Source organism: Pyxicephalus adspersus, chromosome 2 (assembly GCF_032062135.1).
Source record: "Pyxicephalus adspersus chromosome 2, UCB_Pads_2.0, whole genome shotgun sequence".
In the NCBI taxonomy this organism is placed as follows: domain Eukaryota; kingdom Metazoa; phylum Chordata; class Amphibia; order Anura; family Pyxicephalidae; genus Pyxicephalus; species Pyxicephalus adspersus.
The window spans coordinates 80087747-80108184 of NC_092859.1; the positions used below are offsets into that span (position 1 = coordinate 80087747).

A 20438-nucleotide genomic window follows, 5' to 3' on the forward strand; every position below is an offset into this window, starting at 1 on the left:
TAATCGAGAATGATAAGGTCTTAAACTCCCACAGCATACTGAGCATTTGACATTGTGGGCCAAGTATTGGATAATTTATAGAGACACGATCACTTATTTTTACAGAAGTGTAAAAACAAACTCAAGGAGGCCATCAAAAATTGAAACCACAGTAAGAAACTTTGTTGAAAATAAAGAATTTCTAAAACCAAAAAATAAAATGTAATATTTAACAGGTTATCATTCCCTAGATGTGGTCATTACATTATTTTTTAAACCATTTTGATCAGGATAAGAACATGTTCAGCAAGTAAAGAAAATAGCAGAAGAATTTTGTTATGTACAATTAAATTTGTCCGATTCTACCAGAAATTAGGAGAGATCCTATGTCCCTGTGCTATTTTTTTTGCAAGGTCATTTTAAACAGTGTTATTAACCCTGCCCAGTTCACCTCTGCCAACGACAAAGCCTATTCCTTAGGTTATGAAGATGAGGAAGGGGGGTTCTGTAGGCCTTCCACACACACTTCCCAACCTAGAGACCAACCTATGATGCCATTCATACATACAGTACAGTGCATGGGCCTTGTCACCATAGGGCAGCAGTGTGATACTGCCAAGGTTACATCGTGGTGAAAACAAAGGATAAAAAAAATCTTTAAAAACCTGCAGTCGCCACATCTATGGGCTGGTAAAGTGTAGTATATTGGCAGCATACATGTCTAAAAGGAAACCAGAGGTTTATGCAAGTAAAAATTGGATTTTCAAATTCTAACAACAGCACTTCCTAATCTGCATGGCGCTGGACACATAACAGCGGGGCTGGTGCTCTTAGCCTATAGGACATTTCGGGACAGTTATGTGAATTAAGCTCTGATAAGCATGGAGCATGGCATTCTGTTAAATTCTGATCTGTTGGGTATGTGTTATTAAGTAATTACATGTGATGAAAGCTCCTCCAGACAGTGCTGGAAGAGATACAACAGTAGATAGATAGATCTATAGATAAACTATAAATAAACTATAGATAGTTTTGCCCAAACTACTACAACAGGATGCAGAGAGTGTGTAACAATATGGACATTTGTAAAGATACAGTACATGCAGTAGGGATATGCTAAATAGAGAAAGAGCTGCATGGCTACAAGGCATGGACATTTTAGGTGGAACTGGGAACCTGTTGGAATTGCAGCATGAAACCCTAAAAGACCTGAAAAGTAGTGTGTGCACTTATTCTATTTCTGTGTAATTTCCTGCTCCATTTAGTCCTGCAGGTAGAATCCTCCAGTCTTGAAAAAAAAATCCTATTTGTGGCATACTTTGCTATGAACAGCTAGATAGGGCTGAGATCTAACCACCATTTTTATGAACTGCACACTTGAAGAAACAGGATATGGCTTCACACAGTGGCAATCCACAAGTAAGGAGAAGACTTTGTGATGCTATCTTTTTTTTATTTACCAAATCTTGCCTAGTTTTACCTTTATGCCTTTCATCCTCTGCCACCATTCTCTCAAATACCACAGTAACTACTTGTCTTACTGTCGCTGCTGCTGTGTTATTCGTTATGTTGTCTTTTGTAAAGTGCAGTCTGAAGCAAAGGACAATTGCCTGAAAACATAACATGAACAAAAGTTACTAAGGTTTAAAAAAAATGAAAAGTGCATATTATACATTTAATATAATACAAGTTAAAATAATAATTACTATATATTATTTATCTCCAAAAACTTATGTTAGCTTTAACTATATACAATTTAAATTGGTTAACCCTAATTTCTGTCTCTCTTTCTTATGAACATATGCATAAACTACCAATATACAGCTTTGTAGTCTTTCTGTCTTGTCATTGCCAAATTTGAAATAACATTAAAAAAATATGGGCAATATGAGCACTACAGAAGACAACACAGAATAAAAAAAACAGATTTTATAAAATAATTGAATAGCCATTATGAGATTTATAACTAAAAAACTATCACCTTTGACAAAGCATCATCGTGAACCACTGTATTAGTTGTCAGAAGTACCAAAACCGTTTGTAGAAGCTTTAATTCCTCCAGACCATTTTCCATTAGCTGCCATAACATGTTGATGATATTACCAGCTGCAGCCTTTGAAGAAACATAAAGATTGGTTTGTATTAATCAGGTTATGTTAAGGAGGACTGTTTGATTAGTAAGAGTATCTGATGAGTAAAAATGTTTTGCTGTAAGTGAAAAAACGTCAGTGAAAAATTATAATGTGGCATTGAAAGTGACTATTGTGATACAGGCACCAATCTGACTGACTAATGTTTACTCCAGAATTTCACTGCCTCACTTCCTAACTCCCTAAAATTTCTAGTAACATTTTCTTATAAATATATATGAACCTGAACTCATGGACTCTTATGCCAAGAATTCACCAAACACAGAACTATTAGTGCTCTCCCCAGACCTGTTTAGCCGGATGCGCATGCACCACCTGGCACTAGTAGGTGGCACCTGGTAACTACACAGCTGTTTTTGAGTGGTTACTGATAAGTTTGGTCAAGGACCACCACCCATCTTCAGCTTTTTCCCTCTTAGTAAAAAAATTCTGGAGAGAATACTGACTATCTTCTCTATCATCAACATTCATACTGGAGCATGAGAGAAGGATGAACAGAACCAAGAGCCAGAAGGCATTTGAATCCTACAGATTTTATGAAAAAAAACGTACTAAGGCCAATCAGGTAGAATTTTAGTTTTTACCATAGCTACAAGGTTTCCTATGTAGCAGGACTGTGAAGCTGGGGTACCTAGTAAATCTTATAAAACTTTGACCTAATGTATAAAATAATTGCTTCGGACTTCAACACCACAGCCCAGCTTGGTAGTATTAAAAATGTGTCAGTTTACAGACAAAGATTTGTTCTTTAGGTCACCTGATATTATAGGATGCTTTTATAAATTGTCAACAGATAGAAGATAATACCTACTGCATGGGCATTCAGGTTGAGTGGCCGTTTAAAAGACAATCATTGAAGGAATAAAGTATTAACAACAACCCTGCAAAGAAAACAAGTGATCTATTTACAAAGCAGGGTTGAATCCAACCGGTGTTCATCAAAAACAGCAAGGAGTATCTGGTTTGTTTGAGAATTCCATTCCTGTTTCGCAAGAAGGAATAAATTACCAACCAAAGGGACTAAGTGTTCTGGTGTAAAAAAAACTAAATGATAGAGCAGGTGGACTGTGATCCCCATATACACAATAAGGCTCCACTTTCAGTGTGTCTGTAGTGTACTTCTAGGGTAAATAGAAGCACCTTGAAAACCTGATATCACCATACCTCAGATACCACTTCATGTGACATAAGCCTCTGGATAGCAGCAAGACATAGCTGAGTGATTTTCGGTTCTTTCGTTCCACAGCCCATGAGAAATGGTTGAACTACTTCAGAACTGTTCTCCTTCAAAGCTTCAGGAATGATGAGAAGATACATTAATCATGACTACAACTCATTTAGCTGTCTCCATTACAAGCATTATACAGGTGGCAAAAGACATTAAATAGTCACTATAATGCGTAGCAAAAGAGCACAAATTGGTTGGGAATGGGGGCAAGAATAAAGTAAAAAAACATTAAATGGCTATTCAGAAGATGAGTGCACACACACAGATGTAAGAATTTTAACATGCAAGATAAATATGGATATGAGGCCTAATTTAGGTTAAAAATGTACATTATTATTTGTTTTTTAACTCTTACCTGTAATTCAATCTACAGCACTATTCAGTGACCTCTGGAAATTTGTCACTGGCAGGACCTTACAAGTGTTGTAGCTTCAAAGTCAGCCTAAGTTTGTGTTTGAACTATTTCAGATGCACTGGGATGGTTAAAAATCCTAGTTAATTTCCTATTGCTTTTTGTGTTCTCATTGAGTAGATTCACCCTATTTATTTGCTTTGGTGACCACTGCAACAAGTACAAAGTCCAAAATTATAGTTTTCACCAGATCAAGAAGTGAGGGTAAATCTTACAATGCGAATACTTGTTTGTGTGATGGGAAGTGAAGTAAAATCTCCCATACCAGGATAAAGACAGGGGGTTAACCTTTTCCATACATAAAAAAAAATGTATAGGCTATGCATACACTTCTTTTGCCCATGTATCAGCAGTACGATATAACATAATAACAAAATTTAATGTCCGTAATTAGACATGACCAGGACTGGCACACAAATTTATAGTGCCCTTGTAATAAAAAATAAAAAAAGATTTCAAGCTATTCCTTCTGTTAAATTGCGGTGTATGTATAAGGTTTATTTATACATTGGAAAAATCCAGACAAAATGTTGTTAACAGATGTGCATTTTTACTAAAACAGGCCTTGAAAAAGTGGAATGATGTTATCAGAATTACAGAAATTAGGATTAGGCCCTGCCCTCTTCTGAAGCCAAGCTTAGTCACTACATTACACCAGTGCAAAGAGGTAAAGGTAATGCTGTAACAGACAGGTCTGAACCATCTGTGCATTGACATGTGCTCCATAAAAAGAATTCTATATTTGTGGTATAATGTTGTGGAGCTTCAGCATCCCATTCAAGAATAATTTCTTAATGCAATGCATGTTAAATGCACATTTGATACCAAGATACACTGGTGTCGGCAAGCCCTTAGTGTCAGGAGGGGTAAGGCTCAATCGAGATTCCAAGAGTAGTTAAGGCCCTGTATACAGTTTTAGCCTAGAAATCCTAATTAGGGAGTGTAAGGGAGCTGACCAAACCAAGGGCATACTTTCCTGCTTTTATTAGTTTTTGAACTTTGATGCATATTTACATTTATGCTGCTGCACACATTTTCCATTAGAAAAAAAAAATGAATTCACTTCACTTGGGGCTGTAAAAACTTTTAGTGTTTTAAAAGTATATTTGACATTCAATATAGGGTTGTTTTATTAATTAAATGAAGATTGGAACAATATTTTAGGAGCTTTTCACAGAAAGGAAAGGGAGATGAGAGAAGAGGTTATGTTTATAAACGGTAATTGAAAACAAAGTGAACGTTTATTAAAAATTGCCATATACACCTGAAATCTAGTGTTATCTACAGAAGTAATAATTACTATAATAACCTGTCAGTATATCGGTGTTCCGTGCAGCTATGTTCTTCACCTTCACAATGCCAGATTCTGCAGCCTGGAAGACATAACGTATGTGATAAAACACAAAACAGTAAATTGTGGTTCGTTGATGACTTAACATGAATAAAATGCTTTGTACGGGATAAAAGGCTATTCCTGTGAGCATTCTCCTTACTCAGATCTCTGGATCATGGTACACATTAATCAGACACCTTTGTACTGTTACATCAAGCTTTATTTATGCACATATTTTTTCTACTGATTCAGCGTCAGGGAATATTTTCTTCTGTCTAAAACTGAACTGCCCCTAACTGCCACTTATAAAGTAATTAACCAAAACCCCACAAACTCAGTCTGTACATGGAACCACAGAATGGCACCACATCAATTTCATGGCTGACCCCAGCCATCATATTCTTGTCATTAAACACAACCACTTTAGGCCTGGTTGACAAACAAGATATGCACTAACATTGATTGTATTTCAGCGTCAGCAACTGCTGCTCCTTATATCATGCCCTGCACGGGATAGCATTTTCATGTCTAACATAGAGAGGTGCAGAACGCCTGAAGGATATGTGGAAAGTCTTCAATCTCCCAGCTGTCCTGGAAACAGCTCTAGGGAAAGCTGGTGCTTATGGCTAATGAAAGATCTCAACGAACCTGTTCTGCCACTTTCCCTGCAAAATCTACAAAGTGATGTAATCTATGATGATAATAAAACCTTTAACTTATGCTTTTTATTGCTAAAGTTAGAACTAAGACTCACTGAACCATATGTTTTAAAAAGATGGACCGTTTTTAACCATTGGCAGCTTCTATGATTTCAGTTGTAAAAACCAGGTTAGGTGACAGCTGTAATCATCTCCACAAGTATCATTTATAAACATATTGTTAAACTGCCTTCCAGAGGAAGGAAAACATGCAACCTTAGCCAACAAATATATATATATAAAATATACACACACATAGGGAAGCCAATTAACCTAAGAGCATGTTTTTGGAATGTGGGAGGAAAGCAGAGGAAACCCACGCCAACACAGGCAGAACCTGCAAACTCCATGCAGATCGTGTCCTGGCCAAGAATCGAACCTGGGACCTAGCACTGCAAAGGCCAGAGTGCTAGCCTCTGATATATATATAAATATAAACAGTTATCTTAAAAATAGTTGATTAATATAAAACAGAGACCAAGTACAATGTATTTATGTTTATACCAGTGCTAAATGGCCAGACATAGCACAGTGTAAAACAATGTTTTCACCAAACAGCTTCTTAGGCCCATAAAGAGGTTAATTCAAGCAAGACCTATTGCAAGCTTTCCATGGCAACAGACTTTAACTAGAAACACGGGAGTTCCTTGTTTGTGGCCTGTACAGATGAATTGGAATATTTTACTATACTCAAACACGCAGAATGGTGCCAACAGTTATAAGAAGCTTTGCCTATTCATAGCAGCCTAATGAAGCAGCCATGTCCAGCCAGCACATCCAGCAAACCAATGGGCCCTCAGCTTATATGATAACATGGGACATTAGATGCAAGATCATTTCACCCTTTTCAGTCATTTATTGATGAGGTTATTTTATTCAATATTAAAAGCAGTGACCCTCTCTTACAGACTGCCCACCTGAGCACAGTAACACAAAAACAAATCATACAGTTTGGAAACGATTCCCATATAGCAAATATGATTTAGTTCCATTGTACAAAAATCAGAATATCCTATCAATATCAACGAGATAAAGCTGTTACACAGACATAACAGTAAAAAAACAAAAAAAAAAGGAATTGTTCTTCAACACTGCCACCATTGTTGATTTAAGGTTCAAGGAGATTTGGAGATTTAAAGTGGCCCTCATCAAATCTTCAAATATATGCAATAAATTGCTTAAATGCCTACCAAAGAGTTGGGATTCTTTCTAATGCTGGGCCAAATACCTAAAGGCGAAAGATATTTGGTCCAAACAGCATTCCTCCCCACTGGAAGAGATTACATGAACAATGAAGATATGTTGAATGCTACAATTATTTAAAGCCTCTTGTGGTTTCCTCGGTTATATGTTTTATGTCACACATTAACATGACTTTGGGCACACATGTTGACTAACATTTTCAGTGTGTTATGGAAGTGGGACTGGCCATTCAAGGATGTTTTCTTGTCATCAGGTGCTGCTAAAATATCTATATACCATGCATTGGCATTGACATCTACAGCCCCCCATAGAATATAAATGCACAAAAAGCAGATATGACCTGCTTACAAAAATATACAGAAACATTTTAGTAAGTTGTGCCTCAAGCATTAAAAATATGACAGTGGGAGTAGTGTTCTCAAGGTACTGCATCTCAGAAGACTGACACAGGTAGGGTAGTTTTCACACCTTGCAAAAGGGCTTGTATCATATTAAAGTCAATTAGGAGATCACCTGAAATCATTTTCAGGTCTCCAGGAGGGGTCAGTGGGAAGAAGGTTCCTATACATTTGTGGTCAGAGGAATGCCATCCTTACAAAAAGCAAAAAATATAATGAGCCTGATTTATTAAAGCTCTTCAAGGCTGGATAGGATACACTTTCATCAGTAAAGCTGGGTGACCCAGCCATCCTGGAATGGATCTCTTAAAACTCAATTGCTATTTGTTAGCAAACGTTGCCACCCTATGCCAGATTAATTCCAGGTTTGCTGGATCACCCAGTTATATTAATGAGAGTGAATCTACACAGTCTTGGAGAGCTTTAATAAATCAGGCCCATTGTGTTGTTGCCTCTCTCAAGTGGTGTTAAATCCAGAATTATGCTTGTACCCTCAGACAGGAAGTCAATCAGCCACAACTAAAGAAATACATAGAACCCCAGAAACCTCTGCAGGAACTCCATGATTCACACAACTCTAGTTGAGAATAGTTGGAATAAGTCCTTGTGGCCTTATAGGAATGCATGTCCTACTTCTAATAGACATAGTGGCTTTAGGAAATTGTACATAAGCTAGGGTCACCCAGAAAAGTAAAAAAACTTAAATTGTACACCCTCATATAAATAATAAATCTGAACACCAAAACTAGGATACTTCAGGCATATACACAATGTGTCCATTTATCCACAGCACATCTTCTCTATAGCAGCTAATGGCTATCACAGGAGAGCAGCACAGCAGAGAACAAATGTAATGACAGGTGGATTATGATGGTGAGAGATGTGACAACAAAATGCCTGCCAACTCACAGTGCTGGGCTGTAACAGATGCAAATAAATCATAGTACGGGCAATGAAAAAGATTTAATGAGCAGTGATCCCTATCCAGAGAAGGTAAGAAGACAGATTTGTAAATATTCCAATGTTCCACCTTTCATTGAACATCATTAAATGTACAATATTGGACGGAATTCTTGTTAAAAAAAAAACTAAGTTTTTAAAGTTCAGTATTTACTTTTTATCTTAGAAAAGAAAGTTGTAACCACAGGGAAGAAAAGTGGAGGATAAAAAAAGTCCTATCTTGCTTCTGTGGTCCTGATACAAACGTGACCTATGAATACCAATGTACATGCAAGAAGCCTAAAAAAAATGCCAGCTCTGAACATTTATGCATAAAAGTCTAAAATTTAGAGACATATAAAGCAAACAGGTATCCTAGATAAACAATGATAATTTGGCTGATGGATCGTAATACAGGTACATCAAAATAAATATATGAGCAGTTTATTGGTGGAGCATCCCAATATAACTAAACATTGATAAGCGGACCATGGTCATGTGTGTCCTGCTTTGTCTAGTAGCAGTGACTATTACACTACCTATAGAGGGGTCAGAAGGGGAAAGGAGCTGGCCCCACCATGGCTGTGGTATCTCTGATCACTGAATAACTGAGAAACCCAGCTTTTTAAGATGCCAAGCTTTTCTGCAAAGCACACATCAGCACAGACACCTAGATATATCAACATTATAGCTCATCATCAACAGGCAAGAAATTTGTGTCTTAGGTCTTGTGTACACATTTCAGATGATTCACGGCTGATACGAACCGCAGGGCTGCTTTTGCATGAAAATAAGCCGTGTACAGTGGTCGTCAGACGTTGTTCATGAATCCCTCCTGGCGGATCCATGAATGACAGAAGATGAACAACCTTAATGGAAGTGAAAGTAGGAGAGGGTAGCTGGGTACCACCTGCTCATTCTCCCCCCTCCCCTCTCCATACAGCAGATTGAATGAACAGTGCTAGTTCATTCATCTTTAAGTCTTGTGTCATTTGAAACGATCGTTTACAACAACAAAAATCCAACGTGTGTATGCAGCCATACAGAGCACCTAATTATTCCTAAAATATGTATACTACTGTACCCATCTACCACAAGCATACATGTACAATACCCAGTTATATTAGTTAAGTAATAAGTCTGCAGACGTATCTAGCAAAGCAGATAATTTCATTCTACGCCTACTAAGAACAGACAGATAACACAGTACACAATTTCTGGATAATCCAGAAGATCCATATACCCAGCCAATGACCTTAACCTACATATCACTCATAATTACACACTCAACATGCAGTTACATGCAGTTTTTGGGTGGTTACTGAAAAGTTGGATGACAATACGAATAATGGATAGTTGGGGCATATTACAAACCCAATGGAAAAATGGGGCATAGTAAGAGGATGGGCATTTTAAAGTTGGAACAAACTATAGGGGGTAGTAGAAAGGTGACATAATTATACGGGTTAGTGGAATCCTATGGCAGCAACAACTGGGAACACTAAATATGTCATATGTTGCCCTGCCCTATCGTTGGCCACCCATCTACAGCTTCTTCCCACCCAGCTGAAAAAAAATTCAGGGAAGAAATTCATAGGTAATACAGGAAATTTTTAGGTAAAATCCTCTAAAAAGATAGGTAAATACAGGGAAACCTCTGAAAGTGATTAGAAAGTCATTTAAAAGTAACCAGTAAAAAACACATGGACACCACATGGACAATTGTCCACCAAACATTCATTGTTCGGACTTCACAGAGAAGCCTTAATAAATACCCCCCATAGATATATCAATTTTATTGAATGACTGAGTGGGAATGCCTTCCAGGAACCAAGCATCTAAAATGTATGAAAAATAAAGCTGGTGACTATCAGTTGATCTGTTGTTGACTTCTGCTGAATGTCAACTTATTCATTTTAACACAAATGTTTCAAAATGATATCTTCAATGTATAGGGGTGTTGGTAAAAAAAGAAACACCTAATAAAACCATTTCAAAAACAGAATAAAAACTAGGAAAGCAAATACAAACTGAAGAGTTTCACCTGAATAGTGTGAGGGATTTTGCACCATTCTTTAGGAAGAAAGACGTCCGGTCCTGTGAAGTATGATGCTAGGAATCCTATTTTTATCTTTGTGTTTCACATAAAGGTTTACTTATGTTTACTTTTGATAACTGAGGAGGCCATGAAAAGTATTTGTACTCGTTCTTAAGTTACAACACCACTTATAGGGTAAAAAATGATTTTTGGAGAAACTTCATCTATAAATGTGAAACACGATCTTTATGTACAGCATGTCACATTGCGCTGGGACCATAAAAACAACTGAACTAGAAATATTACCAAAAAAATTAATAATATTCCTGTAATATGGCTCTGCAATGGATAGATGCTCCATATCACTGATGGTTTTAGGTAATCAAGAATGGGAATTAATAGTCGTAGATAATCTTAATTTCTGAATTTAATGCTCAGTGAGCACTTTAATAAATACAAAATGTATTTTGTATCAGTCAACCGCCAGAAAGTAACACAAAAAACAAACTGATAAATTTATTATATGCCACTAATGACAACAAAATGGCAGAATTATTAAAAAGCAAAAAAAGGTCTAACTGACCACGTTTTCTTTACCAGCAGTAATTCATTATGTTTTGGATGATTGTTATAATTTTTTTAACATTGGATAAATACACAGGATGTACTGTGATTAAAAAGGTCTGATTAATTGGGCTTCAATGGCATCTACATTCCCTGGTGGAGAATCAATTACTGCCATTGAAACACATGGACCTGGAAGATTCTCCACTGAGGAATGTTTCAGTGAAAGACAGATTCACTGATTATCAACAGACCCCTATGTGTTGAAGAGAGCTCCAAGGAAACAAAGTCACAGGGTAATATCCCATGAAAGGCCATCTCACGTGTCTTAAGGCAAACCAAAAATCTAAAGTAAATCTTTCATTTGGAACCTTTTTTCTACAATATATCTCTCATGTTCTGAAACCTTCAAACCCATCTATGCATCTCTTCAAACAACCGATGTGTCATAATCACTATTCAGCTGTCAAAAGTGTGGACGATGATTAATATTGAACAAGTACTGGTGTTCCAGTCCTCAAGTGGCTGGCAAGGTGTCAGTCATGGAGAGCTGCACAAGCAGAAGGCGTCACCTTGCCCTAAATGTACTGTTACTTCCACAGTCAATGTTGTATGATGGTAATATATAAATAAAATAATATCAAAAGGTAAACATTTCCAATATGAAGACCTTGAAATAAATATAAAAACATAAATCAGGTCCTATGGGTCAAACGCTTCAATGCTTTAGATCTGACACTGCAGATATACAAGAAGGACAGGAGTGCCTAGACAACAAACACACCAGTGAAGGAGCAAGTGTAGGTAATATTAGTTAAAAATATTGAACAGGCAGGTATTTTTTTTTTGCAAGCACCACCACTTCTGCAAAAAAATCCAGCAGTTTGCAAATTTTTCATTTTTTCATTTAGTGCTTCAGTGCAGAATTCATGAATGCTTCACCATGCTGCTTGACCAGTGTTAAAGCCACATTGCTCACAGTTGCCCTATGCATTTGTAAAATCCAAGCAAAGATGGTTAGTTTTGCAGCCAAAACGTTGTTAAAGAGAAGTAAAGGCCATGAGTAAGTCACTTCCCAAAAAATGCATTTACCAAATCCTGAATGTGAAACATCCATTTGATTATTTAAAAATATGCAGCGTAATACATAAGGGATGTCTTGAGAAAACACTTCAATATACGTTGAATATTAACTTGCAAAAGGATCTGTAAATTTGACCAGTCGTTCTTGTTACACTCACACTTACTCAGGGAAATCATTCTGCTCCCTTAGTCAGCTCTAAGCTCACAAAGACGATAATGTTGTAACATCCAGTAAACAGACAGAAAAATGATTTGCTTAAAAAGAAATTAAGCCAAGAAATTAATTAAGTCACCTGTCTAGCTTTTATGATGTTTGATACGCATGTAATACTTTGACAGGTAACAATATAATAGCCAATTAATCTGTGTGTTTAGCTGCTTGCCTGGAATTAAGAATTATTCAAAAAGGCCACTCTGACATTTACCATTGGTAAAAATAACATCCAGGCTGCAGAAATAACCTTTCAGCAGCCAACACAACTGTGCATATCCAACAGTGTGCTAACATTAAAAAAGCAGCATATATGTTAAACCACCCATGACCTGTACAAGGAGACACACCTTACAAGGCGAGGAATACAAATATGTGAAACACCAAAACTGGGAAGCAAAGGAAAGACTACAACAGGACACTGAGGTACACATACTAGATTGTACAATACACATCATCATGCAAATAAGGACAGTAGGGCAGTCTCTATGTCCATGTTTTAGTATAGCCTTGCCCTACTGTTAGTTAGGACCATTTTGCTATGTAAAATCATATTTGGCAGGCTAGAGAATCGCAACTCTACCCAATGTGTGTAAGAAATTTCTCCTGTCCTACCGCTGCCAGCATCCTGATTTTGGGTTTTGTCATCAGAACCGATCTTTGATAAAATTTGATGATCTTAAATCAGGTGCTGCCCTGTCAGATGCTTACATTCTAACTAATAATGCATGCTGTCTTCCAGCTCCTAAGTAACCATAACAGTATGAAGCCAATAAGCAGTTGTTGGATCACTCATAAATGTCACAGCATGTGTGCAGGATATCTCAGGATTAGACTAGTTCCTGGAAAAATGAGAAATTAATAATTAATAGGTGGCTCAACTTTCCAGCATCTATCAAACACTGAAATACAAGTTTAAAGTGGACTGATAAGGCTTTTTTTTTTTTTTTTTTTTTTTTTTTTAAGATAGATACAAAATTGTCTACAATACACTGAAAGAGGATTTCCTATGATCACTTGGGAGAGAGAATCTGCACACATTCCACCGTCAGTGTGTAAACACAAAACCCCTGCAGTCCTATTACATAGCTTGTTGGGTGCCCACAGAGCTCTTCTACTGTGTATACATGCCCACATAAAGTCAGTGGCCTGCACATGTGCGTCCATAGAGTCTAATCATTGCCAGCTATTGCCTCAATGTGCCAGCTTTTACTATACACATGTGAACACATACAGAGCATCTGCTGGCCTCTCAGATTTCACATATTAAAGACCCAAGAACAGTTTCTGCTTTCCCAACCATGCCCTGCTGTATTTTGTTTCTTTCAGCAATACAGTAAGGTGAGAGCTTTCATCAGACCACATCCACCATAAGATTTTATTTGCCTTGCTTAGGTAGACAATCTGGAAATCTGTGATGGGAATGTTCATATAATACTGTTTGCTCCCAAACATAAGGCCTTTGTACTATTTGGGAAAAATACTCTGCATCTTCAATCAAGTTATGTAGAGCGTATTATAAACATTGGCCCTAGATTATTAAAGTTCTCCAAGGCTGGAGAGGATACATTTTCATCAGTGAACCTGAGTGATCCAGCAAACTTGGAGTGGATTTCCCAAAAGTCATTCTCTATTTATTAGAAAATGTTTTTAATCCTGAGCCAGATTCATTCCAGGTTTGTGGGATCATCCAGCTTCACTGATGAAAGTGTATCCTTACCAGCCTTGGAGAGCTTGAATAAATCTGGCCCAATGTATATAGATTTTTTGTAAAATTCTATTACAAAAACATATGGGTACAGTCAGATCATATGCATCAAAGGAGGAAGCCTGGGTTGCCACACAGAATAATCTACCTATTTAATGTACAGCGCTGCGTAATATGTTGGCGCTATATAAATCCTGTTTATTAATAATAATAATAATAATCTTCCTATATGCCTGCCTATCTTCATCTCCATTACATGGAATATATGGTAGTATATAATAGGATTAGAATTTTGCAGGAGAAATAATTGTTGCATTCAATGCAGCTCACAACCAGACAGAACAAAGGTAGAATATACAGTGTTGTCAACCTGTTAAAGAAAAAACTGAAGACTACAAATAAAATATTGCTAGGAGGTAGACTTTTGGAGGTAGACATGCAAAGTCTCTTTTGTCAGACTACAAAGAAGCTGCTATCAATGTAATTGAGATAAGAAGGTGGGAGGGTCTTGTAGTTCAACCAGTGGGGAAGACTATGGTGATGACGTGCGAGTCTATAGATACTGCCACAGGTAGTGTGTAATTGGAAGGATCCAAAACAAAACTAGTGGTCCACCTTGGGACCAGTAAGTTGTAATACTACTTAAGTGGAGTGGATAGCTGTCAGGTCCCCAGCTTAGCTATACAGACTAGCAGGGCTATAAAGATTGGATGGAAAGAATTCTTCAGAAAGTAAAAAAGCTCCACTTTATACATTTTAATTTGTATTTAGAGTACAACATTTTTCTATTGGCTATATAAAAGGATGAGTCTGCTAGGAAACTCTGATCTCTGCCAGTTACCTCCCGAACTAGGTGACCAATACAGTGTGGAAGTGATATATATGGTATGTAAGTGATATACATGGTTTGTGGTAGATTATTTTATTGGCCCACTGCTGTCTACTCCATACTCCATGCATCTCCTAAAGGGCAGACCTACAAGTTATATTCTTCCACATCCCTGGACCTGGAGGTAACACCAGCACTGCAACAATCAAAGAAGAAGATACACTGACCATTTTCTTTTTTGAGTTGTCAAACTAATAGCCAGCCCAGAAACTGCAGGGTGAAGTGCTAGGCTTGTGTAGAGTATAAACAAGCCTACCACTTCATTCTACATGCGTTTTTGTAGTTCTGCCATGAACACATCACCGCTAAACCAGGGATATTATGTATGTCCCAATGATGTGGTTTTTTCCTGATCTCCTCCAGCACAAATCACAACAATATGACTATAGCTTCTGATGACGGCCTGTTTTCCAGCTCTGCTATGTGTATGCGCCGGATGTAGATGAGGATCTGTCAGCATTATCTGATTGGAAGAGCAATTGGGCATCAATGCCATCAGAATTCTGGGCACTGGGAAAACCACTGATCTGCATTTTCAGGGTGGGAAGGGGGAAATTAGGACTTCATTAGTAGTTCAGCAAGGCAAAGAATGGGAAACAAACTTTGTCTAAACAACAACAAAGAAACATATAAAGTAACATTCACTGCTCAGAGGAGAGGAATGTCTTCTGAAAGGGAAGCATCAGATCGCCTGAATCCTATCCGGTAATACATGATGCCATACCAAGGAACAGACCGGGCTCCCAGTTTGCGTCACCGCTTCATACCTGGGGCAGGAGGGCCGCCGTCACTGCTTTATACTTGGGGCAGGAGGGCCGCTGTAAAGAATTGCAGAGCATTGTGCTTGATTTCAATTCAACATGTTCTGGTTTCACACATCACACACCAACACTGGACCTGTTGTGTTTTGGCTTGTCATTGCCTTGTGCTTTTGGTAGCCATTCAGCTCAACAAATGTGGTGTGAATGGGTGCTGTTCCTGGTTCCAATAAAATTTTTGTATTTTTACTTTCCTTGGGAATGTTTTATATCACTTCCAGTTTACATTTCAAACTTGGGAACTCATAAATGTTCACTGTGGCCCCTCTGTCTTTATACCATGCACACCCATTGTTAAGAAGGGAGGTTGTGTCCAAGCTGTATATTCTTCATGATGACCCAGAACATCAGCAAATCACAAGCATTTTTCCCAATAGCAGTTTGCTATATTATCTATGTGATCTGTTTAAAAAGAAGCCCAAAATGCTTCCAGAAAGTTACAGTGTTACAGGAAGGAAGGCGGCCACAGCAGGCCGCAGACAAATCCACTATCAGATTGTGGAGATTTCAGAAACAATTCTAATTTATCAATATACCATGAAGGTGAATATTATATATATTTATATATTTGTAGGCATTAATGAAATAAATGCTGTACAAGATAATACATTGTCTCCTTCAAAATGCAGTTAGATACTTATAAAAATGTACCCATGTATCTGACACCATGCTTTCAGGAGTTCTTAAGGCAAGCGGGAATTACCAGTGTCTACAGCAGCCTTGGTGAACATTTTTACCCTAAAGGAACCCTTGAAATACGCTTGAGGTTTTGCTAACCCCTGAAACATTGTGATGAGTTGCAGATGAAGCAAGACAGGCCCGTAATAACATAATAAATGACTATCTGTATGTAATCTTTGCTTCTTCCTAAAGTTCTCATATAGTCTGAGCTGTTCATACGAATAGAAATCCATTTGAATTTTATTTCATATAGCCAACTCAATCTAGGCCATGATGGCTACATAAATACAATTTCTACATTTCCCTCTGCTCTAGTGCCTTCTGTGCCCACTCCTTCACTCTGGTCTCCACTCTAACCAAACGATTTAACTTCTTCCCCATTCTACTGGTATCTACACTTCTGTCTTCAAAAACATCATTATTCTAATCATTAAGAAACCCTTACTAGACCCCTCCATACCTTCTAGCTATCGTCCTATCTCCCATGTTTCCTAACTTCTTGAGTACCTTTTCTACAAAAGACTTACGATTACCAGAGCACCAACTCTCTCCTTGACCCTCTCCAGTCTGGCTTTCAAGCTGCCCATTCCATTGAAACAGCCCTTACTAAAGTGGCCAATGACCTCATCAGAGCTAAGTCTCTTCTCTTTCCTCAGCATCTGTATGCTGATGACACCCAAATCTATCTGTCCATCCCTGACCTGTCTCCCTCAGTCCTGGATAAGGTCTGGATTTCTGAAACTCAACCTGGATAAAACAGAACTCATCATCTTCCTATTGACATGGATGAGGCTCAGAAAAAGCACAGATAGGGATTTTTTTTAAATAATCACAGCACTAAGTTGAGATGTTGAAGTTTAAGCTTAGAAATACTAATATATATCTAAACAGATGTACTAATATATACCTAAACATATGTAGTCCTGCTAGATGTTTTTAACACTTCTCACATCCCAGGCTGCTGTTTGGTGACAACAGAAGCTGAAAGTTGAACAGTACTCTCACACTGATCTCAATTCACCCAGTAGTAGGATATGCAGAAGGAATTGATGGCACTAGTTAAATATAAATTCACAGTGGTAGATTGTGGGGTAACCCCAAGGAACTTCCAGAAGGACATCAGTTGAGAACTCTATAGTATATTTAATGTACTGTAAATATTCTGTGTTGTTGAATATTCATCACAAAGTAGGTACGTCTACACATTTCACATCCCTCTAGATCCCTTCCAACAAAGGTAAATAGCTACACTTACAATAGCTCATATATACATGCTGCTAAAACTCAGCTTTAAAGTGGATTAAATATATCTTAAAGGCAACTTTGCTATAAAATTTCACCTTTACTTACACTGTTCCCATGTATAACAAGCTGCAATGTATTCCCCTATTTTCCTCAATACTTTATACTGCCTACATGTATGGAGAATGGAGTTTAGCAGATTTATCAGTTTATTGACATATGTCTCACCATCTATGACATCAACTGTGCATACTGTATACTGTTCTATCTGTAATATACAGGTTTATAGTATGTTTATTTCCCCAGTGATTGTACGTGATGGATTTGTGTAATTTATCAATATGAACTTACTAAGTAAATATAAAATAACTTGTCCTGAGCTATACACATCAGATTAAAGCTGACGGAGACAAGCACAAAGTCCACTGTTCAAACCTAAGGAGGAGAGTACAGTGGGGTGTTGCAGACTCATTTTCCAATCTTCTCTCTCTAAAGAAAAGAACAGTGTTGTATATGCAGTGCTCCTTCATTCACCAGTCACTAGAAATTATAACAAAAGATAATTTTATAGCAACAACCTTCTGATGCCCATTGGACATCTGTACAAGGCTTTAGAGTTTAGAGTTGTGCTGTTAATGTAAAATAAAGCATGTGTTTAGCCAGAACTTTATTGTTTTAGTTTTTGATAGAGTTGGTAAGTATTACGATCTCTGTAGAGTTTTCACTATAACTGATAGAGTTATCTGTGGCTTCTTTTAAAAAGGTATTCTTCACCACCAACTGTGTCAACTGTCAGTTGTTCAATCTTATTTTTACTCACCTGTAAGGCTCACTTTTCCACATTGCTCCAGTTTGCTTTGCTTACATTTTGCCCTTCAAATTCACTCTTCCAAAAATGTGGTAAACTATTCTTCAAAATAGCTAGGATTCGCTCTAGAGGCATTTTACTGTCAGATGACATTTTAGGCAGTAGTCAATAGGAATGTCAGAATTTCGTAGTTTTTAGGGATAAATTATCACCAAAATTTCCTGAGGTTGTTTTGGAGACCTATAGAATTATGTCCGAAAACAAACAAAAGTGTTAAAACGAATGTGGGTTAGTCCATACTTAACATTAACGTTTAAGAATTGTTGATTTTTGCACATCATGTCTTTTATCTCTTATTCCACAAAAAATAGAAACACAATAGAAAAACCCTAACCAAGTAGTTTTTATACTTACATACCTTTTTATATTCATTGTATGGGACCCAGAGATAAATGGACAAAATATTTATGTGTGCGTGTATATATATATAAATATATATATATATATATATATATGTATATAAATATTATATATATTATTTTTGGATTCTCTATTTCCTTTTACCAGTAATCTGGGATCAGGAAGTGGCCAGTTTTACAGCTTTAGAAAGTTTTCTGTACCCAGAAAAGCTGGTGTATGCATTGTATGTAAATTGTTCCGATCATCCTTTGACACAACAGAAACTGAACTACCAACAACTAACTTTATATTGCAACTATCCAATATTTATGATTGTATGATCTAAACCTTGTGACATAAAATCAACTCAATTCCCTTAAGGTGCGTACACACTTCCAATTTTTATCGTTCCGTTTTCCAACGATAATAATTGGAAGTGTGTACGTAGCTTTATACTGATTGAAGATAAAAGCAAAGTGGAGCAGGCATAAACATGATTGCCCTTGGACTTATGTAGATCTTGGGAGAGAAAGTGGAAAGCCATTGCAGGTGATATGTTTTATTGGCTAAAAATACATTTTCAAATTTCTTTTGAGAAAGGTAAACTTTTTCAGAATTTTCAGTGAGTGGCGATATCACATTACACAAATACATGTTATGGTTCTGTCAATGAAGAGGTTCTCAAGTTAGAGAATTATCAGCATCATTGTCTGATAGCTTTCTGTTCTATTTATGATTCTTTTTCCTTATTACCCTGAATTATTGATTCTTCATGACCCTTCATGCTACCCCATGATCATATCTATACACCAAATGTATATGAGTCTACTAAGAGAATGCCTAGCTGTTGTATTTAGGTCACTTCTCCCTTTCTTTCATATTTTTTATAGAAAGATTTCATGAATTCATTTGAAGCACTCCACAAGCTTTGATGTTTTGGTTTACTTATCTTCATCTACACCAGCTTTTCTTGACATTTTTAATGAGGGAACTGTTGAAATAACTTTCGGGTCTTAGAGAATCCCTGCTACAGATATATTATATCCACGGGTCACAGTATATTAGTTTGGTAATCAGTAGGAAGAATGGCTCTTACATTGTTGGCCGGTGTGAAGAATGTCACTCTTAAAGATAGCCAAAAAGATCATTGGTGTCAGGTTAACTGACCTAAGAGGTCACAAATTGCTCATAGAACCTCCAGCAACCTCTGGGGGAACCCTAGTTAAAAAACTCTGATCTACATGAACAAAAAATAGCACATGAATAAGGCTGATACACAGTTAATATGTCTTTTGTATTGTGCTCTTGAAGGTGTATTCACACCAAACATGTTTGTCCTAAAATGATTAAGGCAACACCACCTACCTGTTAAATAAATTTAATTTTAGTTTATTTTATTGCATTTCTCTTGAACAATGGGCTGCCAATGGGTTGATTTATTCACTATAATGTTAGCTATTTTTTCCACTAGTCTGAACATAGCCAAGGAACTGGATGGGTGGGGATCAATTTGGAGCAGATGACTAGTTGCTTGTGTATTGCTAACCAAGATTATAGTTTTTTTTATGCAAAAATTTCCAAAATTTGTACGGGAATATAGAAGTAGTAACGCTGTTTCATTTTCCAACATGACCAAAATATTGATCATCTGATTTGA

The 20438-nt window shown here is 37.1% G+C and overlaps 1 protein-coding gene across 1 annotated transcript in view; it reads right to left on the minus strand.

The window, feature by feature from the left end:
• Positions 1 to 5169, minus strand: part of MON2 (MON2 homolog, regulator of endosome-to-Golgi trafficking) — a 56193-nt gene extending 51024 nt beyond the window's left edge. Inside the window, 4 exon segments of the mRNA XM_072401204.1 lie at positions 1460 to 1589; positions 1961 to 2092; positions 3294 to 3421; positions 5079 to 5169. Of these exon segments, the coding sequence (XP_072257305.1) occupies positions 1460 to 1589; positions 1961 to 2092; positions 3294 to 3380 (349 nt within the window). The 5' untranslated portion in view covers positions 3381 to 3421; positions 5079 to 5169.
• Positions 5170 to 20438: the final 15269 nt, after the last annotated feature.